General features: G+C 36.1%; 2 protein-coding genes and 1 non-coding gene across 10 annotated transcripts in view; 1 reads left to right on the forward strand and 2 right to left on the reverse strand.

Moving 5' to 3' along the window:
* The window catches only part of DIS3L (DIS3 like exosome 3'-5' exoribonuclease), a 44,196-nt gene extending 35,956 nt beyond the window's left edge, over nt 1-8,240 (forward strand). For both annotated transcript variants that reach the window (XM_020982950.2, XM_020982957.2), the window contains 5 exons: nt 1,715-1,869; nt 1,971-2,149; nt 5,917-6,062; nt 7,588-7,762; nt 7,846-8,240. In XM_020982950.2, the coding sequence (XP_020838609.1) occupies nt 1,715-1,869; nt 1,971-2,149; nt 5,917-6,062; nt 7,588-7,762; nt 7,846-8,157 (967 nt within the window). In that variant the 3' untranslated portion in view covers nt 8,158-8,240. The remainder of the gene's footprint in view (nt 1-1,714; nt 1,870-1,970; nt 2,150-5,916; nt 6,063-7,587; nt 7,763-7,845) is intronic.
* Nucleotides 1,343-22,124, reverse strand: TIPIN (TIMELESS interacting protein). Of its 7 annotated transcripts, XR_013485340.1 has the most exons (9): nt 22,019-22,124; nt 20,636-20,773; nt 20,202-20,286; nt 19,924-19,999; nt 18,457-18,579; nt 17,480-17,543; nt 13,623-13,829; nt 7,613-7,787; nt 1,343-2,041 (listed from the first exon to the last, which is right to left on the reverse strand). XR_013485340.1 is itself a non-coding variant. In XM_020983000.2 (8 exons), exons 2-8 carry the CDS (start codon nt 20,763-20,765, stop codon nt 7,780-7,782), a joined length of 693 nt encoding a protein of 230 aa, XP_020838659.1. In that variant the 5' UTR covers nt 20,766-20,773; nt 22,019-22,124; the 3' UTR covers nt 1,343-7,779. The 7 variants fall into 7 exon arrangements, 6 of the variants coding, with proteins under 6 accessions (XP_020838659.1, XP_020838624.1, XP_020838632.1 ...); XM_020983000.2 differs by having other exon boundaries at nt 1,343-7,787; XM_020982965.2 differs by lacking the exons at nt 1,343-2,041; nt 7,613-7,787 and adding an exon at nt 11,020-11,650.
* LOC144456433 (small Cajal body-specific RNA 14) lies at nt 16,712-16,849 on the reverse strand. Its single transcript, XR_013485526.1, has one exon.
* Nucleotides 22,125-22,500: the final 376 nt, after the last annotated feature.

A 22,500-nucleotide genomic window follows, 5' to 3' on the forward strand; every position in this document is an offset into this window, starting at 1 on the left:
TTTGCCATTTCCTTCTCCAAGGAAGATTACCGGCTCTCTTTGATTCATACCAATGTTAGATATTTTATAGGTGGTAATTTAAAATAAAAACCTATTTCCTAATTATAATGTTCACCCATTTCATTTTGTAAAGTGAGCATGAGAAGTGTCTGGCCATTGGCTTAATTTCATCCAGTCTGTAGTGCAGGTATTAAGAAGTAATCCTTCTTATGCCTAAACTTGCAAAACCTAGTATTGTAAGATGGTACATGCCAAAGATACTTAATTTCTCTGTAAAGTAAGATGTTATACTTTCTTCTTTAAAAATAAAAAAATCTTTCTCTTTTAAAATAAGCTTTAGAGAAGACTTTTAAGAATACTTCTCTCTGCTAGTAATGGAAACATGCTTTATATTTATATATTTATATTATATATAGTTATATTAAATATTATTATACTTATATATTATAATTATATTAAAATATTATAAATATTTATATTTATATTCCCATGATGTTTACACACTTAAAAACAAATTTAGAGGGCTGTATTTTAAAATTAGTTACTTAAAAATCTAAACCCCTCAGCCAATAGAAAACCACTGTCAGTAAATGAGTTAGGGATTTTACCTTTCTCCTCAGTGATATCAGTCTCTCTACGTGTCTTGTGTGTGTATGTGTGGGTGTGTGTCCATTTTTCCTTCTCTATGGAGTCTCTTTCTCTGTGTCTTTATCTGTTTCTCCTTCTGTTTACTTAGCTGTATCTATAATTACTTCTTTATTCTCTTTTTCCCCCTACCCTAATGTCTTTTTCTCTTATCTCATTATAAAGTAGAACCAAAGTAATTTGTAAAATATATTTGTTATATTTACTGAATAGAGTTCTGTGTTTCTCATTTTAAATTTTAAAACAATGATAGAACATTTTATATTTTTCTCTCTAATAATTTTAAAAGTGAATTAAGTTGCTTCATACTTAGGTGAGCCTCAATTGCTTTTCTTTTCTCTAGGTGAAGGTCCTTGATATAGAAGAAAAGTCTCTTGCTTCATCTTAGGGAGTAGTTATCTTAAGAAATGTAATATTCGTGTCAATAAGTATTTATTGAATACTAAGCAAAGAATCGAGAGCTTGAAAGAGGGCTTAGTGATCATCCAAGCCAACCTCTCATTATACAGATGAGAAAAAAAGAGATCCAGATGTTTCAAATGATGTACCCATAGTAACACCCCTAATTAATGAGAGGACTGTATCCAGAATGCAAGTGTCCTAATTTCTAGTGGAGCATTCTTATTGTTCACTATGCCATGCTGCCTTCTATGCATACAGTTTTGGGTTAGTCACAAGAAAGAGAGATCTTCTTGGCTGTAGGAGAATTGAACTATTTAATTTTAGATTGTTCTTTGAGGATCATTATTTTGACAACTTTAGTTCCAGAAAGTATACATGTAATTCTTTGTTAAATTAAGTATTTAACATATCAACACATTACTCCTTCCCAGATGGCTTATTTAGAATCTGATCCAATTTCTCTATTTTAACCATAAAGAAAAATTTGATTTTTCTACTTACTCTTAAACATTGTCCCCCCCACCAAAAAAAATGGGGACATTGTCAAAAAATGACGATAGCTAAAGCAGATCAAAGCCATTAGAAAGACAAGTAAAGTTTTCATCTTAAAGCTTGGATTTGCAGACTGATATTTGAACCTAAGATATTTTCTTTTTTTGCTTGGTAGGTCTAATAAAACTCTAGCTGATTCCCTTGACCACGCCAATGACCCAAAGGATCCCCTGGTGAACAGAATACTGCGTTCTATGGCTACCCAGGCCATGTCCAATGCATTGTACTTCTCGACTGGCTCTTATGCAGAGGATGAGTTCCGCCATTATGGTAGGATGCTGACATCTCCTCGATTTGCAGGAAATGTTTTAAAAACTGTTTGTTTAGCGTTCTTTTCTCTTCATTTGAAGCCTCCTTTTTTTTTCCTTCAGGACTTGCATTAGATAAATATACCCATTTCACTTCTCCAATTAGAAGATATGCCGATGTTGTTGTGCACCGACTGTTGATGGCAGCAATTTCAAAAGATAATAAAACAGAGATTAAGGAAAATTTGTTCAGCAGCAAAGACCTGGAGGAATTATGCCGACATATCAACAACAGGAACAGAGTAAGAGTGTATATTAAATGCCCTACCCATTGTACTACTTAAGTTAGTAATAACAATGATGACGTTATATTCGTTTAGATTCTATTAATGATAACAAAAACAGCACAGTGCTTTGAGGTCTGCAAAGTTTACCGTTGTTATTTCATTTGACCATCACAGCACCTGTGATAGTTGGAACTATCATGATCCCCTTTTACAGATGAGAAAATTGAGGCCCAGAAAAGTTTAATGACTTGCCCATAGTCACACAGCTAGTAAGTGTTAGAGGTGGGATTTGAACCTAGGTCTTCCTGATTCCCAGTCTTGCTCTCTTTCACTGCCCCATGCTTCCTCTTCAGCTTTACTGTACAATAGGATTAACAAATACTCGAGCTTTTATTTAACATTATATTCTAGCAAATTAGAATTTTTAATAACAATGAATTCATATTAAAAAATTTTCAAATTCTGTGAAATAATTTAATAGATACACAAATGTTCCCTAGTGGATATAGTCAGTAGCCTATGGAAACTTGGAAAGATTTTTCTTTGGGGCACTGTTTACAGTAGAGATAAGACCAAAGTGTTCCCCCTTTTTCTGCTCCCTTCTTGGTTTGATGAACTGTAGGCTGTGCTTACTTACAAGAGGTCACAATACAGTATTTTATTTGTAAGTTAGTTTAGAACTTGGAATATGTTTTCTCATGGAAACAGTGTTAATAATGGCTAGTTAAGTTCTCAGGTTGCCCCACAAAAGTCCCTTTACTCCAAAATGTAGCCTAGCAATTGTATTAATATTTTATTATGTGTGTGTATATGTAAAGTATGCACATGTATAATATACTATATGTGTGCATATGTGGGAATGTTTTCTGTGTGCACATTTTTTAAAGTACATATACTAAAATATACACGTTATCGCTGAATATTATTATGCTTTTGATATTTATATATGTTTGTGTGTGTGTGTGTGTGTGTGTGTGTGTGTGTAAAACTGCACTAAGATTTTTTTCAGACACTCTGTGTATACATGTATGTGTGTATATAAGTCAGTTGTATTATAGATTCAATGAGTCTTTTTAAAGGCAGCTAGGTGGGGTAGTGGATTGACTGTTGGACTTGGAGTTAGGAATTACTGAGTTCATATCCAGTCTCAGACCTAGCTTTTTGACCCTAGCAAGTAATTTAACTTCTGTCAGCCTTGATTTCCTCAATTGTGAAATGGAAATGATGATAATAGCAACCTCTCAGGGTTGTTGTGAGGATAAAATGAAGTGCTTCCTGTAAAACACTATATTAGTAACTGCAGAAGTATAAATACTATAGACTTACTAAAAAACCCAACATTTGAAAAGTTATTTATCGTAATTTTTAAAATATTGATGTTTCTTACTAAAATTCAACATAACCACCATTATGCTTATAAATTGCTCTGAACATTGCTGCTCAGTGACTGAAAAGATTGCATTTGTAATCCTAGCTTTAAGATCATCCAAGACATCTGCATACCAGACAGTTTTGATGTGACCTCACAAGAAAAAGTCTATTTGAGGTAGACCAGGTACCTAGGGAAGGAAGGAAGGACTTCCTCTGCTGATACAGCTGAAAAAATGTCATCTAGAAACAGTCACACCATGCCTAGTGAAAGGGTGCCATAGCTTGTTAAAATTAAACTTAAAGATTTATTATTCAAAATTCACAAAACTAAGTATACAAGAAATTAAAATTATTCAACTTTCAGTTCATGGTTTTTGTAAGTTTGTAGCATTCACAGTTCTGAGAGCTTAAAACTACACTAAGACTTTTGAGATACTCTGCATTGGCTTTCTAATGGGCACACTGCAACAAATAAGTGAAGTATGATCCAGTGGAAAGATCACTGGCTTTGGAGTCAAAGGACCTGTTCAAATACTCTGTCTCACACTTATGACCTTAGTCAAGTCACTTAACCACTCTGGGCTTCAGTTTCCTCATCTGTAAAATGGGGGAGTTAGACTAGATGACTTTTTTAAGTGAAAATTTTTATATTTTTTGACAATTATATGTAAAAACAATTTTAACATCTTTTTTTAAATTTTGAGTTCCAGATTCTCTCCCTCCTCTTTGAAAAGGCAAGCAATTTGATATAAATTATATATGTGCAGTCATGTAAAACATATTTCCATGTTAGCCATGTTATCAAAAGATAACACAGACCAAAAAAAAGACAAGGGGAAAAAAGTATGAATGCAGATTGAAGCAAACTTTTTAAAAAACTTTATTTATTTATTTATTTGTTTATTTATTTTTGGGATAGATGGTTTCTAACATTCCATCCAGCCTCCTCCCTTGGATTGTGAACTAAAGAATCTTGACTACTGTAAACACAACATTCAGTTGCACTTAGTGTTCTTCCTTTTTGATTACCTGGGCCGTAAATGTCTCCTTAGATTGTGTGGGTGGAAAGTGCTTCTGATGGGGGCAGCTAGGTGGCTCAGTAGGTAAAGCACCGACCTTGGAGTCAGGAGGACCTGAGTTCAAATCCAGCCTCAGGTGCTTGACACTTACTAGCTGTGTGACCCTGATTGCCTCACCAAAAAAAAAAATGCTTCTGATGCCATGACTGTGGTATTATCCGTGGAGGGGCTCTTTCCTGGCCTAACCAAGACAAGACTATGAAAATTTAAGGTTGATCTTTGTAGAGATGGACTGGGTGGCTAAGTCAGATAACACTAACTGCTCTAACATACCAAGTCATCTTAGGGCTCCCTAAGGTTTGAGGCAGAGGAATGGAAAAGGTGGTGACAGTCAGGAAGAAAGCACTGGTTAGGGGACAAGAAGTCAGTAAAATCCAGTAACAGTCTGGAAAATGGAAAAGAAAGACGGTAAACTCTTTCCTCCCCAGAAACTCCCTAACTTCTAGTATTAAAATCTCCCTAGAAATGACAACTTTCAGGTAAGTTTGGACATTGTTGGGGGGGGAGGGCAGGGAAATCCATGTGGAAAAGAAAGAGTAATTATAGCTGGGACCTGGTAGTTCAGGTGCCAAACTCCCCTGATTTCCCTTCCTCAGAAGTCTAAAGGAAAAAGACAACTTGCAGAAATCGACTAAGTTTTAAAACTTCTGGGTTTGTTTTTCTTTTGGGGTTTTTTTCCCAGTTATGTTCCAGAAGCAGCTAAGCTAAACGGAACAATTTGTTTGATGTGGTTTTATTGTGATTGTGGCTATTTATAGAAAGGGAGATAGATATATTCTTTTCTCACTATGATATTTAACAAAACAAGTGAAGAATAAATATTCAAACTGAACACTGGGGCTGAGCTGGGCTGGCCTCTGGGCATTTGTTGAAAGGTAGTATTAACCTCAAGTTTAGGTTGGAACTTGGTGCAAAAAGACATTAATTATATCTACTTTTATAAGGAGTATGCATGCCTGTGGTAGAACAGTGAAAGAACTTTCTGAATTTGAATGGTTAAATGATACTGAATTCTGTCGGCATAATCTATCTCACAGGGTTTTTTGTAAGGATCATACGAAAATATCTTTGTAACCATAATAAACTATACACTTATCAACTATTATTATTGTAAACTCTACTTGCTACAATGATCCATTTTAGAAAATAATGTTGTTTTCCATTAGGCTAACTTGCATCATCATGATAACTGAATTAGTTTAATTAGGCATTGTTTACTGTTATTTAGTGTTTTTTCTAAGATTTTAGTACTAATACTAATATATATTAATTTGTGGAACATCTTTCTGATTCATTTTTAAAGTTTGCTTTTGGGATTCTTTATTCTCATAGGCGGCCCAACATGCCCAAAAACAGTCTACTGAACTTTTCCAGTGTATGTATTTCAAAGACAAAGACCTCGAAATTGAGGAGCGCTGTATAGCAGATGGTGTTATTTATTCAATTAGAACAAATGGTGTGCTTGTATTTATACCAAGGTAAGTCATATCCACCAATACAGAATTTTATTTAAAATAAAGCCTAGAGGATCAGTATTCAATACTCCTAAATTTATTTCAGGCTTTGACTCCATTTAATTTGCTCACAAAGCAGAATATTTTTTGGGGGGGAGGAAGGTAAAGCAGTGTTTTCCATCTTATTCTACTGGGAAAAATACTTGTAAATTATAATTATAGTTCATATTATGATAAACTGTATATGAAAAATACTTCTTCATATGGCATTTTGCCGTTTACAAATGCCATATACTTTGTCTGTTTTGATCCTTACAATAGACAGAGTGGAATAGTGGCGGGGGGTGGGAAACTTACTTTAGAGTAGCTGACCTGGTTTCTGCTACCTGTGTGATCTGGGGTGTCACTTTATTTTTCAGGGCATTAGTTTCCTAATTTTCAAAATGGGGGTTGGGGTTAGATAGTTTTTATGGCCCCTTCCAGCTCATAGTACCAGTGTTGTTATCCCCATTTTATAGATAAGGAAAGTATAGATTTGCTGAGGTTGTGATTTCCCTAAAGTCCATGGGTGTGCTGGAGCCCTCTCCTACCAGAAGAGCTCACATTTTCAGAATGAGCATTTATACCTTAGAAATCAGCAAACACTACAAATCAGGGCTTGATTTATAATTTTGTCATTGTCTAGGCTTAAGCAAAGTGGGGGTGGCAGGATGGGGTGAAGGGAAGAAATGTTAATAATGCAGATCAAGCTTAAAAATGTGGTATATTCTCGGAGAGCCAGTTAAACATTTACCTGCACACTTCTGCCAAGGTCAGACAGAAAGTAGCAAAAACCAGGATTCAAATCCATTTTTACTGGACTTAACAGAATTCTTTACACTATTCCATGATAGCCCTACAGTCACAAAAGGTACTCTTTTAAAATAAAGGATTTTAGATAAAAAGTATCCAGTGAGGCCCATGGGCCGAATGTAGCTCCCAAGTATGGCCTGAACCAGATTAAAATGAAATCAGTATTGAATGTTAAGATTTATGTTGAATGGGTATGTAAATGTAAAGCCTATATCAGATTGTGTGCCGTCTTGGGGGGGGGCGGGGGAGGAAAAGGGAGAAAAATTTTCAACTCAAAAGCATATGGAAAAAATAAAAAAATTTAAATGAATGTTAAGATTAAAAATTAATATTAAAATGAATGCTACAGGCAGCTGGGTGGTACAGTGGAGAGAGCACTGGCCCTGGAGTCAGGAAGATTTGAGTTCAAATCCCCACTCGGACACTTGACACTGTGTGATCCTGGACAAGTTACTTTAACCCCGATTGCCTCACCAAAAAAAGTGAATGCTAATACTAAAATAAAAATACAGTAGAATATATGTAATAATGTGTGGTTTTCTAAGTCATTATGCAGCTCAAAGGGGTCCTTGTATAAGGTTTAGTGGCCCCATTTCAATTTGTGCTTAACACCATTTTAGATAAGGTCCTTGATCTGAAGGCTTGCCTGCTTACAATATGGCACCTCTGAATTTGTATTCTCTGTCTGTAATCCAAGGTTTGGGATTAAAGGTGCAGCCTACCTGAAGAATAAGGATGGCTTGGTTATCTCATGTTATCAGGATGGATGTTCTGAATGGAAACCTGGATCACTTCAGCGATTTCAAAATAAAATCACTTCTACCACAGCAGGAGGAGAATCAATTACATTTAGCTTGTTTGATCATGTTACAGTAAGTCCAGTTCCATATCAGGTGTCTAATGGAAAGAACACAGAAGGCAGTGATATAATGTGGCCCTTTCTTTTCTTTGATAGGTAAGGATATCTGTGCAGGCCTCTCGTTGCCATGCTGACACGATCAGGCTTGAAATCATCAGCAACAAACCGTACAAGATATCAGAGACGGAACTTTCTCAACAGAATTCCCTTTTAATGAAAAATGAGCTAGTGAAAGAAGTAACTAGGTCTGTTGAAGAAGCTCAGCTTGCCCAAGAAGAAGCCAAAGTCAAAATCATTCAGGAAGAATATCAGGAATATTGCCAAACAAAAGGGACTAGCTTGTACACACTTCTAGAGGAAATAAGGGACTTAGCTCTTCTGGACTTGTCCTCCAGTTATGCAATGTAAAATATACTTCGTTATTCCATCTAAGGAGTTTTGCCTCACAAATTTTTTTATGCTTTTCTTGAAATATATAATTATTTTACATAGATGGTGTCATTGATTATTTTAGTTAGGACTAGGTAAACATTGCAGTTTTGTTTTTGGACTGAACAGTTTCATTGACAGAGAGAACTCACCATGAGGCACCTATTCTATTATTTATAGAGTAGCCTGGGAAACAGAATTTAAATTGGAATTTAACCTTTCTTGTGTCATGGACACCTGTGGCAATCTGGTAAAACCCATGAATTCTTTTTCAGCATAAGGTTTTAAAGTAAAAATACATAGGGGATCACAGAAGAAATCAATTATGTTGAAATAATTATCTCCATCCACCTATCTATATCTATTGATTTTTTTTTTAAACAAATTCATGGACCCTCCATAAAGAACCCCTTGAATTGAATTATTTGCTTTGGGTCATTCAGCCCATATGAGTCAGAGTTAGGACAAGAATTCAGGTCTTCCTGACTCAGACTACCTCTCAAATATTCTTTGCATATACAAATAAGTTATTTTTATTAGTTGCTTGAATTTGCATTCAGTACAAAAAATGAATCTTTTGTAAAAACAATGAACACATAGACAGTGGTAGCTCTAAAAGGCTGATTATCAACCAAGTTTTCAGAAACTGTCAGTATCAGTTTGCTTTGTCCTGAATCACTATCCATCTCTTTCATTATTTTTATAATTCTTCTATAAATATTTTCTTGAGAGCAAAAAGAAAATCTTTTGTACAAGAATGATCAGTTCTTAACATTCTAGCCAAATGGGGGTCAGAATCTACAAACAAGATGGGAGGACATTAGCTTATATAAGGATCAGGTATTGCATGTGGTTTGGGTGCTGACACATTTGTTCTTTCGACAGATACTAAGCTCAGGATGCTGGAGGACACAGAAAAACATTAAATGCAATCAATCTCTGCTCTCTTGGAGTTTATAGTAGAGAGATATTCACAAATAACTTATCTGTAACTTAACTTTGGATTCACAGACTATTCAAAGTGGAAGATATTTTTGACTATAAAATGTCTCTGCATTGGATCAAACCCCCATCTGGGAATCATTTCAACTCAGTTTATACCTTACTAAACATTTAATCAAAATTTAACAGTTAACAAATTCACAGATCACATATCTTAAGTTCCTAAAAGGGATTTTCAAGGGGGACAGCTATTTACTTACGGATACTTACTAGCTGTGTGACCCTGGGCAAGGCACTTAACCCTTTTTGCCAGTTTCCTCATCTGTAAAATGACTAGAGAAGGAAATGGCAAACCACTCCAATCTTTGCCAAGAAAAACCCCAAATAGGCTTACAAAAAATTAGACACGACTGAAAAACAATCTGAGCCTTATTTTATCAGTGAGGAACTAAGGCTCGGAGGTTTTGACTTATCCAGGGTCAAGTAGGTAATAAATGACAGAACTAGAATTCATCCATAGCTAGGTCCTCGATTCCAAATCCAGCACGCTCTCCCCCATACTAGACTCTCAATACACATATATCCACACATTCCAGGGTTTAGAGTCTCATCCTTAGTGTCCAAGAGAAAGGAGGGGAAAACCCAGGGGACAAAAACCAGACTCTTGAGATAATGTCCTTCAAAAGAACCACTGTTTTGCATATGTACCCAAAACCTGACAGGCAACTAATTGGTGACTTAGTGTAGTCTGGAAGAAGTGAGTTCAAGGGGCAGCTAGGTGGCACGGTGAATAGAGCTCTGGCCTTGGAGTCAGGAAGACCCGAGTTTAAATCTGGCCTCAGACACTTGACACTAGCTGTGTGATTCAGCAAGTCACTTAACCCTGATTGCTTCACAAAAAAAAAAAAAAAAGGAACTGGGTTCAAGTCCTAAATGTAAAAACTCTTGACTAGGTTGACCTGAGCAAGTCACTTAACTTTTCAGCCTCAAGCAACTCGCAAGACTATAAACTGCAGAACTGATGGTAGAGCTTCCTAGAACAATGAAGTCGCGGCTCATTAGGACACAGCCAAGTTAAAACTAGGAATGACGAGAGGTATCACAGGAGATTGATTCTTAAGGTATGATTTCTACTGACTTCTCACTTATTCTTAGCAATAGGCCATCCTGTGCTGCTTTCCCTTTTCCTATACTAGAATACACATTAGAATGGAATGACCTGGGGCCTCAAGGGAAAAACTGCCAAATGAATGTGCCTCATTATATCAATATATGAAAATGAAATGGTTATTCCCCTCATAAGTTAGAAAGTACTAAGAACAGTTTCTTGGCTAAGAAATGCTGAGGAAGCAGAGTTTACCCAGAACTGGAGGTTAACAAAGCAGGTACTACAAGAGACCTAGGGGCTGAGATCCTAACAAAAAGACTGAGATGGCTGATGATGGGGGAGGGATCAGGTGCTTAGGGAAACAAAAGGAAAACAGAAATAGACTGAAGGACTAAGAGACTACAGGAGCATTTTAAAAATTAGTGATCTAATAAGATTTTAACTGGAGTACGATTTGAGAATTGTGGAGATAACACTTTTCAGCTGAAAATGTGGCTGTGCTTATGGGCTGGCTAAAGAGCAGAAATGAAGGTCACTAGATCAAAGAATTTTAAACACAAATTATCAGATTAATTCAATGATAATATTACTGCATAATCTCTAAAGACAAATCTGAAGTTTGGATGCCAAGCAGTGTTGTCTCATGTGTTTGTATGATGTACATATAAATGCCAACATAACTTACCTCTATGTTGAGAATCTCATTAAGCTTTCAAAAATATAGGAAAATTACCAATATATACAAACTAATGTAAATAGTTTCTATTATTATATTCATTAAAATGCCACCCTCTCTGTAAAAGAGCTTTTATTCACATTTTACAAAAAAACAGACTGATATTAGTGTACAATCATTTTTATATCTTAAAATTTAAGCACTTTTTATTAAAACAGGACTCTTAAGCTGTATACTAGCAGCAGAAGTTACCTGTCAAAAGATCTGTTTGTATAAAAAGACAAGGAGAAGAATCTATGGAAGCTGTGACAACTTAGGCTAATATAAATAAATAAAAGGGACAAATATAAACAAGTGGGTCAGATCTTTAAAAAGCTAATAAAGTTAGCCACTTAAATATTTTCACCTACTATGAAAAAAAAATACAATAAATCTTTACTAAGCTATTAATAATATTAAGACTTTTTTTTAGTCTTAACTGAGGCTAATACATATTTCTGAATGGGGCAACCCATTGTTGGCACTTAAGTGCTCTTAAATAAAAGCTTTGCTGGCTAGTCATCGTTGCATATTTTAAATGGCTTCATCTCCTCCTGAGTTTTCTAAGTCATCATGTATATTTGCAGTACTGGCAACACTGTCTGAGATGTCTAGATTTTCTTCATTTAATTCATTTAAGTTCTCTTCTTGAGCTTCATTTGTATTATTCTCAGATGCCTGTGTCCTGGGCACGATAACTGACAAATCTGGGGGGGGGAAAAGTGTCATTATCCACTGTTATTTTAACTTGTCCTATTTTATAAATACATTAAAATATCTAACAATTATCACTAAGAACAAAATGTTTTATTAATGTGAACATAGTTCTACCTAAATAAGTACAAAAGTCCTTTTGGATTTCTCAGTCCTTTTAGACTTGTGCAAAAGTGGAAAGAAGTAGTGAGGTCTTTAAGAATAGGCTGAAGCTGTAGAGAGTGTTGAACTGTATGACCTGTAAGATTCCTGAATATTCAGAGGTTATATTCAAAATCTGAATAAAGAGCTCCATTTTGAATCACTAGACAATGACAGCACCAATTGTTACATGTATTTGATTATAGGTTAATAAGGTAGTTACGTAGATAAGGAAGTCTCTTCAAGTTAGAAATAGTATAAGGGGTGTGTGTGTGTGGATGTGGGTGTGGGTGTGGGTGCTCATATACTCAACTGTCTGCTAGGCTGGAATAATGAATGATTATCTCCCGTCACTTTGCTGTTTTATATAATCTTTTTTTTTTTTGGCTAGGCAATGGGGGTTAAGTGACTTGCCCAGGGTCACACAGCTAGTAAGCGTTATGCGTCTGAATCCAGATTTGAACTCAGGTCCTCCTGACTCCAGGGCTGGTGCTCTATCCACTGTGCCACCTAGCCGCCTCCGCTTTGCTGTTTTAGAGTAGACAGAAGATCAGGGGTGGGGGGAGGGGAGATGGGAACAAAGAAGCCACCACATATTGGCTCTATCCTTTCCATAAAAATCATTTTCAATATATTCAACTATTGTAAACAAATATTTTAATGACATATAAGTTGATTATTAATCGAAAAAGAGCCTGGAGCAACTTCATAACTCTACCAAATGAAAAATCATGTTGTGTTCAAGTGTCTGAAGAAACACCCGTTATTTGTCATACTGCCATGACACCAACATTTTCACTGCTTGCATTAACCATGGAACCACAGAACAAGCTCTGAATTTAGAATTAGACCTGGGCTTGAATCTCAGCTCCACAACGTTACACGTGTGACTTGAGATTTATTTACTTAGCCTTTCTGAGCTTGGGTGTAATTCTGGACCCCTGTATAGTCTCTTCCAACTTTAGATCTGTGATTCAAATCATACTTTCCCACTTTAAAGAAAAAACAAAACAAAACAAAGCAGAGACAAGAAGCAAGCCAAAAAGGGCATCTAAGCAGTGAAAAAAGGTGTCAAAGTCTCTGTATGAAATTTATACTAAACAGTGAGAATTTCATAAGCTTTTCCTTCATACTCACTTAATTTATACAAAATTCTAACAAACTTATTTAACAGAGGAAAAGAAAAGCTGGAAAACAGTTTCTGGTAGACATGCTGACAGCTGCCAACACTAATGGCAAAATAGTGCCAACAAACAAAGGCAACAACAAAAAAAACCTATTAAAATCAGATTCCAGAGCTTAAATAGCACAACAATCTGGGACCTTAGAGGAAAGACGAACAGCCCTACAGACCCTCATTAGGTTCTGAAGACATCACTCCAGTATTCAGTACAATAACTGCCATTCGTGAGAATGGCCAAGTGACCAAGAAACAGCTAAATTAATACTGAGTACAATATCTCATCTTTCAGGCTGTTTCATTTTTGTCTTTGGATCCCTACTATCTAGTATTGCTCTTGGTTCATAGGTGCTTGATAAATGGTTGTTGAATGAACAAAATTTTTCAAAGATTTCCATCCAAAATGGCCAAAATTTTAAAAAGCGCTTGGGTAAAAATGGTATAAATCCATTCCCTTCAGCCCTAAAATTGTGAAGCTTCCAAGAGTTCCAACTAGTTACGGTTTTGCTTTCTTTTAAAACTGAACCTTTATCACCTTTTCTTAGATTTATTATTTTTGGGGCACAGAAAGAACTTAGGTTAAAAATTTCTAACATATCCTTGGTACGTCAGTGGCAGCACATATAACAAAATGTATAATTTACCATTTTCTTGGGACTGACTGTTATTTAACAGTTTTGCCTGTCTCCTTTCCAAGGCTAGTTGTTTGTTCTTCTCAATTCTTTGCCGTTGCTCCTCCGTTAAATTTGTGCTTGACTGAGAAGCAAATATCTCTCTATCATTTGGATTTGCAAACAAGGAATCAAAGTCTGTGGTAGTTGTGTCTAGTCCATTACCTTCTGCTTTATCACCTAAATTAAAAAACAAAAATAAATCAATACAAGTATACTAATTGTATATATGACTTATTAAAGAGCAAAGAGTCCCCCAGTGAAAGCTAGTTTAAAAGTTGACTAAAAACAGTAATTCTTCTGATCAGAGTAGAATGCATTCCTAACACTGAAGTTTCAGATTGCTATTATAGACTTGAAGGTTCTATAATTTCGCTGGCATAGCTACTCTCTCTATTTACTCAGATCAAAACTTCTCTTTTGACTCTGAGCTATGGTATCCAAAAAATTCATTACCATGAGACCATACTTATTAAGCTAAGTGAGTTCTCAGACAAGTCATAAAGACATGCAGTTGGTCACTAGGCTGTCACTCAAAGCCTTTGCAACTTTCCAAGGGGCCAGCCAGAGATTTCAGCTGTCCTTCCCTCCTCCGAGACAGACTGTCAGCTTTCACAAACACAAGGTCAGGTCAAGAATCGCAAGGGTGGTAATGAAAACTATGAGGGAAGGAACAGGATCTGTAAATCTCAAACTGCAATACAGAGTAGTAATCATTACAACATTTCATTACTGCTTTAAAAAAACATCAATGAGTATATACAGATTAGGTATATAACATATGAAAATAAACACAAAAGCATCCTACTTGATAAACCAGAGACTCAGTTTAGTGGGGAAAAGACTCAGTATATGACAAAAATTTCTGGGAAAACTGGATAGCAACTGGGCAGAAATTAAATTTAGACCAACACTTCACATCATACACCAAAGTAAGATCCAAATGGATATGATGGCCTACATATAAAAGGTAACATCATAAATTAAAGGAGCAAGGATGAAACTACCTCTCAGAAGTTGGATAGAAGAATTTATAATTAAACAAATGACAAAGATCACAAGATAAAATGGACAATTTTAAGTACATAAAACTTTAAAGGTTTTACAAAAACAGATCTAATGTAGTAAAAATTAGAAGGGAAACTGGGAAAAAAAACTTTTACAGCAAGTTTCTCTGATAAAGGTCTAATATCCAAGATATATAAGGAACTGATTTGAACTTATTAAGAACCATTCATTCCCCAGTAGATAAATGGTCAAAGGAAATAAACAAGCAGTTTTTTCCAAAGGAAGAAATCTAAGCTATTAAGCAAGCATATGAAAAAATGCTCTAAATCACTGATTTAATTTTTAGAGAAATACAAATTAAATGTTGGAGAAGTGGCAGGAAAACAAGTAGCATTTTGATAGAACTATTTACTATCCAGCTATTATGGAAAACAATTTGGAACTATGCCAAGAAAGTTACCAAACTGTATATACTCTTTTAATATAGTACTCTATTAGTAGACCTATACCACCTCAAAGAGGGAAAAGATTCATATGAACAAATATATTTATAGCAGCTCTTTTCAGAATAACAAAAAACTGGAAACTAAAGAAGTATCCTCTTATTGGATAATGACTAAATAAATTGGGGTACGTAAATGTAATGGTATATTTTTATCTCATAAGACTGATGAAGCAGTTTCAGAAGAAACAAACTGAGGCTGAGTGAAATGAGCAGAAACAGAGAATTTTTATAACATTATGGAGAAAAACAAATTTGAAAGCCTTTAGAATTCTGATCATTGTAATGATAAACCATGAGTCCAAAAAAAGATGGAACACAACACTTATCTCTTGACACCGAGGTTATGAACTTAAAATGAAAAAAGACATAAATCTTCAGACATGCTCAAGGAGGAGGAGGAGGAGGTAATAGGTGCAACAGATTAATCTTTAAAAGCCTAATTAAAAAATAAAAATAAAGAAGTAATTTTTTAAAAACACAAGGTTTTCTTCACACCAAAATGAGGCATCAGAGGTCTTTTCTTTAGTGGAGGAATGTTGAGATTATTTACCAACCAAAAAAGCATTTTTAAAAGACTTTAAAGTCAAATAGCTACACTGAAGTCATAAGGTAAAGGATAAAAAATGAGCAAAAAGTCTTAGTTTAAATTCTAGAGTCCTGGTTCTCTTTATTAAGAGTACCTTTTAGTAATTCAGTAACTACTCCATCCCTTACATATATGAAACCCATTCCTTTCCTCCCCTTCCTTTCCCTTGGTCCACATCCGATATCATACCCTTACCCTTACCTGTCGGTGTTCTGGTCAAAGGAATGTAAATTCCTTTGTAAATGGCTGAAACCTTGAGAAATATCTTGGGGTTTAAGCAAGATATCTTGGGGTTTATGGACTATATTTTATTCGTAAGGACTATGCCTTAAATCCAAATCACTCTCTCATCATTGACCAACAACAGGTCCCAGCCCAAGCCCCACTGGGTCACTGTTTGGCTGCAGATGACTCAGAGTGAATGTACATAGCAATTGTTTCTGTTTTGGCCAGAAACCCTGAAGGTCTTCCCCTCCCAGACTGATATGGTTTTTTTTTTACTAGGTAAAAGAGGCCATTCTTTGCTTCATTTCTTATCTAGCCTTAATCACTGAATGGGTGTTGCCTCAGTCAAACTGAGACCTAGGAAAGACCTAAGCTTAATAAAAGCCAAGGTCTCCCACTTCATCAGGGCCATCTCCAGTTGTCCTGATCTATACCCAGATGGCTCTGGAGGAGAAAGTGAGGCTGGTGACTGCACAGCCCTCTCTCACTTAAATCCAATTCACTTGCAAGTCATGGCATCACCCTCCTGAAGTCATGGTCCTCTTCAAGAACAAAGGACAAAAAAAAACCATATGAAATCCCACTATATGCCACATATCTTGACAAGAAATCCAGTTTTGGTATTGTATTAAATCATTCATATTCACCTTAAATTCAACTTACAAGTGACCCCGGGGAATTCTGTAGTGAGCCCATGTTTTCCACTATGTTTCAACACAAATATGTTGAAAAAAGATAGATGTGCAGAACCATCGCACAGGAAATCTGATAACTAGACAGACCCTGTCGGCAGGAACCACTTGTGTTGATATATGTGACTGACTGTGTGGTTACACTAAGTGACTAACAAATGTAACCAATACCAAGTGCAGTCACTTTGGTCTGGCTGCAGCCCTGCCACCAGAATGACCTTGGGGAAGTCATTTAGCCTTCCTGGGCTTCAGTTTCTTCTCCTATAAATAAGAGGCTGAATCAGATGTCCTCAAGTCCCCTGTCATGATCTTATGCTCAACTCTAAACAGTAAAATGCAAACTATTTCACCATCAGCTTATTCTACTTGATCTCCTAAGAAGCACCTTTTCAAGATTCAGTCACTAGGATGTGAACATCAACACTTCTTATCTCGACCTATCATCCTTTTACTCACTTCCTTATCTTGGCTAAATCATGAGTTAACCAAGTATAAACAGTGTCTCCATCAACTAAAGTCTCTTAAGGTCTTTTAATATCTTCTGGAAAATGGTACTCCAACTCAAGGAAGGACACAACAGACTTTACATAAGCATCTTATTGAGCTAGTTCACCAATGCTGGATTAGTAGTCTTTTGAATTTACAAGGATACTTTAACTTGACTCCTTATTTGTTAGATTGTCACTTTTTGCTTTAAAGATATATTCATCATTTGCTTAAAAAAAAAAGAGCCCCAATCCATTAGAACATATTCTAAAAACAAAATGGGTATATAAAAACTTAGCCCTCAACTGTAACTACAACAAATACTCACCATCATTACTAATAAAATCCTCATGTACAATAGGAAGATCAAGTCGAATTCGTTTTAAGCATGTCTGAAAGTAAGAAGGCAGTACATTTTTACATTTCAACACAGTCACCAAAAATGTCAGTGTAGTGGAAAAACAACAGCTACTTAAAGTTGAACATCATTCATTCTACTCCCAAGTTTCAAGAGATAACATTTTATTTCTATTATTATTCTATACTGACATTATGGGGGCAGCTAGGTGGTACAGTGGATAGAGCACCGGCCATGGATTCAGGAGGACCTGAGTTCAAATCTGATCTCAGACACATAACACTTACTAGCTGTGTGACCCTGGGCAAGTCACTTAACCCCATTGCCTAGCCAAATAAATAAATAAATAAATAAATGAATTTTAGAAATATTTTATTATGGATTCTTTTCTTCCCTACCAGGTTTAGCCAATTCAGAATACAGAATAACAATAGTAGCTCTGCTATGCTTAAAAAGAAGTGTTAAAACAATTGTTTTTATAGTGTTCTACTACAATTCTATGATGCTTCATATTTGTATGAAGGTTGTTCTAGGATTCTTGAAGGTTATATCAGTAGAATGTAAGCTCTCACAGGTTCTACACCTACCTAGAAAAGTCTTGACTCTGGACCCAAGAAAAGACTTATATAGAAAGTCTATTATATGATGGTCACCCTAGTTAATTTTGGAGAGGCTTCTCAGAACACTGAATATCAGTTATGTGAAGTTTTGGGCATAAAAATTCATAAAAGGCATAGAAGGGATTACAATTTGTGGAAGAATCCTTGAAGTTCTTAAAATTGTTGCAAAGTGCTCACAAGCACAGTAATTATAGATGCATTTTTAAATCATTTCCAAACATTTTAATTTAAAAAGGCACTCATAAAATATCATTCCCTCCTTCCATTAAGTCTATGCTTGTACTATATGGGATTGAGAAAGATACCTACATCATAGTTAATACTCACCTGAACTTCCTTCTTATTTCCCAAATGTTCTACTCTACCAATAAAATCCTCAAACTGCAGTTTAGGGAATAGCCTATGTGCCCAGTGCTCCATGTGTCTGATTAATGTCTTCAAATCTTCAGCCTAGAACATAAAAATAAAATTGCTAAATAGAAGTTCCATCCAAACATTTGACTGCGTCAGCAAATTCAGAATAAGGAGTGTTACCAAAGACACTGATGTCATTTAGTATTTTCAGAGTTGAGAAACTTTTAAAAGGAAACTAGTCAGTAAAGAGTTACTAAATCTAAAAGAGCCCAGAATATTTATTCACATAAAGGAAAAACATTGAATTATTTCAGATAAACATTCTAATAAGCATTTTCAAAAAAAATTTGAAGTGATTAGCTTAAAAATACTTTGAATATAGTTTTATATAGGCCAGGGGAAATCCCCAAATATAATTTATTCCAAATGCTACAGCAATTACACATGGATCACATTAAAACCATATAGGTATACATAATTACATAAATGTTTATGTCAATGGAACTCTTAGCAATAACTATTCACACAAGGCTCAGGAAGCCATCATTCAAGACTCAAGATTTTGAGGGGGAAAAAAAAAACATTTAAAATCCTTAAAAGGAAGTGTCAAGAAACTTTGGCAAGAGTATTTCCACTGCAAAGACTGCCAGAATAAGGGTGCTTTGGCTACAGTCTAATCAAGACACTCTTAACCGGGGGGTGGGGGTGTCCAGATCCATGAACTTTAAAAAATATTTTAATAACTGTATGTCAATATATTTTACTTCCTCTGTAATTCTATCTTTTTTATGCATTTAAAAACAATATTGAGTTAATAGGCTTCACCAGCATGCCAAAAGGGTCCATGATACAAAAAAAGGTCTAATTCATCTTCCTAGGCCCTTTCCATATCTGTATTCTGTGTTTCCATTAAGGGATTAGGACTTCTTCCTACTCAAACCTTCCTAGTTTCCTCATGCTTGAATATGAACTGGCATAAAGGACTTGCTGAAAAAAAAAAAAACCTAACATTGTCATACTGACTTATTAATAATGAATAGCAGTTATAATTAATTTGTAGGGTTCATTGTAAAGTATTCCATTTTCCATTTAATGATGTTTTATAACTTTGGACTAACCTTGAAACCAAAAGTCAAGAAATCAAGTTCTAACAATGGCTAACTATATAATCTTAAGTAACTTAACCTGTCTCTCAATCTATAAAACAAAGACTATAACCACCTTCCTAACTAAATCGAAGTGCCATGGAAAGTCTGTAAAGCTTTCTGGGCTTCTTAGGAAAATAACTGGCATGTTATAGCCTACGGGGTCACAAAGAATTGGACACAACTGAACAATAATAAACAACAGGAAAATGATGCTATTTGAATTCAAGACGTTATTAATAATAATAATAACAAAATAATAAAGACAAGTGTACCAAAATTAGTTGTTTCTTACCTCATGGCCTTTACCTTTGAATTTTACCTTATCAAACACATGCCTTAATGCTGGAAGTCCTCTTTCTGAAATTAATCTGTGAAATCATAAATATGTACTGTGAAAATCACTAAATTAAAAAGTATACTTGCATGGTAAACATGTAAAGTTATTTCTTAATGAATCAAAAATCTCTCTTCTAGGCAAGTTAAAATTTGATCAGTGAAATGAAACAATGTATCCAAAACCACCCTAACAAACACAAAGTTTAACATAATCAAAAGAAAGTTAGAAAATACCTCTGAGCATCTAACTTAGGCAAATTCCTTTTTACAGTTTTCTTTGTAGCTACAGGCATATCTCCCATCTGATCCCTCCTTGTATCTGAATAAAGATAAGGACATTTAAAATTATTTCTGTAATTAAAATGTGAAATGTGGTATTTACCACAAGTTAACATCTTAAAATAAGAACTGCCATGTGGATAGTTTCACTCATATCCACTCTACTAATCTGTTAAAGTTTGGATTTACTTTCCCTAAAAATGAAAACATCCACTTTATTACATTGCAGTTCTCTCTAGCTTTGTTGGAAGTCTAGTTGTGCTTTGGTTTTGATTGAGATAGCACCAAATACAGTTGATTCTCAAGTAAGCATTATTGATATAATTTCCAAACAATATTTATTTACATAATGACTACTTAGGTATTTTTTGGAACCACTCCTTTCTAACCTGTGGTGGGCTCATTTTCTCCAGCATCATCCCTTCCTGGAGAGGCTGGTGGTGGAAAAGGTTGGAAAGTTTCATCTTCTACCGCCTCATAATCAGGAAGATCCAGCAAATTGTTCTCCTCTGGTTCCATTGTTCCTGCTAGGAAAAGGGAGAGAGGGAAGTAAAGATAATTAAAAATATTAAACACTTCTTCCTAAATTGAAATTTTTCATCTGAAACCTCTCCTCTCCCTAGTCCTTATCCAGGATAACCATGTTTTATGATTCAAGTGTAGAAGTAATATAAAAAGGCTATACTTGTTAAGTCAGAAGACTTGGGATCAAATTCTGCTTCTGACATTTATTTGCTGGGTATCACTGGGCTAGTCACATTTTTTTTTAATATGGCCAATTCAGAAATCTGTTTTGTTTGATTACAAGTTTGTAAAAAGGATTTTCTTTTTCTTTTTTTTCTGGAGGGAAGACAGAAGGGAGGAGAAAGAAGGTAAGTGATTCAGAGAGAAGGGGAGATTGTTTATTGAAAAAATTAAATTTTTAAAAACGTTTCAACAAAGACAATCTACTACGTCCAAGGTGCAGAAGGTAGGATTAAAAAAAAAACCAGTTCTTGCCTTGGACTACCATAAAAACAGGGGAAAGATGCATACACAAGATGACAGTAAGAGGAATGAGACCTGTGATTTCATTAGTTATTAGTGGTTTCCAAGTGAAGAAACTCCCTCTACTAATGCAGGTAAGGCACTTTCTCTAAAACTCATTATCTTAGGGAGTTGCTAGAGCACTGAAAAGTCACGTGTCTTGTCCAGCGTCATACAGTTCCGTAAGTTATATTCTTGGCTTCCAGCTCTATAGTCACTCACTCTATACTGCTCTCAGAAATATGACACAAAATGATTATCCCTTTATGTAGCACTTTAAAGTTTACAATGGTAGAAATAAAGAAAAAACGGAGAAGGTCTGGACCTAGAAATGTCAGCAATCACTTAATTGTGCTTCCTACGCGTACGATCTGGGTCAAGTTACTTCCCCTCCCTGGGCCTTTGTAGTATCCTCCGAGAAAAGGGACACCCGAAGGGGGTATCTAGCAGTATTTTGCTTGCCAGTGTTTTTATGTCAATAAAACTCCATGCTCCCAGCAGCCCCTCCATTAACATTCCACTCCTTCACAGATGCCAGGCTGTGACGGAAACCAAGGCAGGGAGAACGGGTCACCCAGCACGCCGCCAGCTCCAACCCTGCCTCCGCGCCAGGCCCAGCCGCGGCGGAAACACAACTAGGTGGCGAGCCGCGACCCCCGCCGCCCCACGCTCCCTCGGAGGCGCTCGCTGCAGGCCCAGATCCCACACCTCCCGGGATCCCTCACCGTATCCGACCCACCCCTCACCGAGGCTCTGCCAGACTGCGACCGACTAGGGAAACCGGAATACCGCGCGTCCCGCGCTTAGCTTCCTCCCGCGAGAGCTTGACGCGCACAGGCGCAGAGAGGCCAGTATTCCCACCTTGGCCCCGCCCCCAGCCTCGCGATTTGGCGCCAAATGTGGAAAGGCGGCCATTGGGCGGTGCCTCCTCCACGTCCTCCCGGAAGAGCCCCCCCTCCTTTCAGTGAGTTCACTTCCGGTGACCCTGAGCCGAAGAGAGTGACAGATTTATGACTGTTTATAGTTGGAAAGACCTTTAGAGAGCAGATTTCTGAATTGGCCATATAAAAAATAATAATAATAATGTGACTAGCCCGGGGATGCCCAGCAAATAAATGTCAAAAGCAGAATTTGATCCCATATCTTCTGACTACTCCACTACTTCCACCTACTCTGTGTTGTATGTTCCTATTTATTTAAATATCTTCATTTGTTATGTGATCTTCTT

Source organism: Phascolarctos cinereus, unplaced genomic scaffold, assembly GCF_003287225.1.
Source record: "Phascolarctos cinereus isolate Bilbo 61053 unplaced genomic scaffold, phaCin_HiC Scaffold_3;HRSCAF=262, whole genome shotgun sequence".
Taxonomy (NCBI): Eukaryota; Metazoa; Chordata; class Mammalia; order Diprotodontia; family Phascolarctidae; genus Phascolarctos; species Phascolarctos cinereus.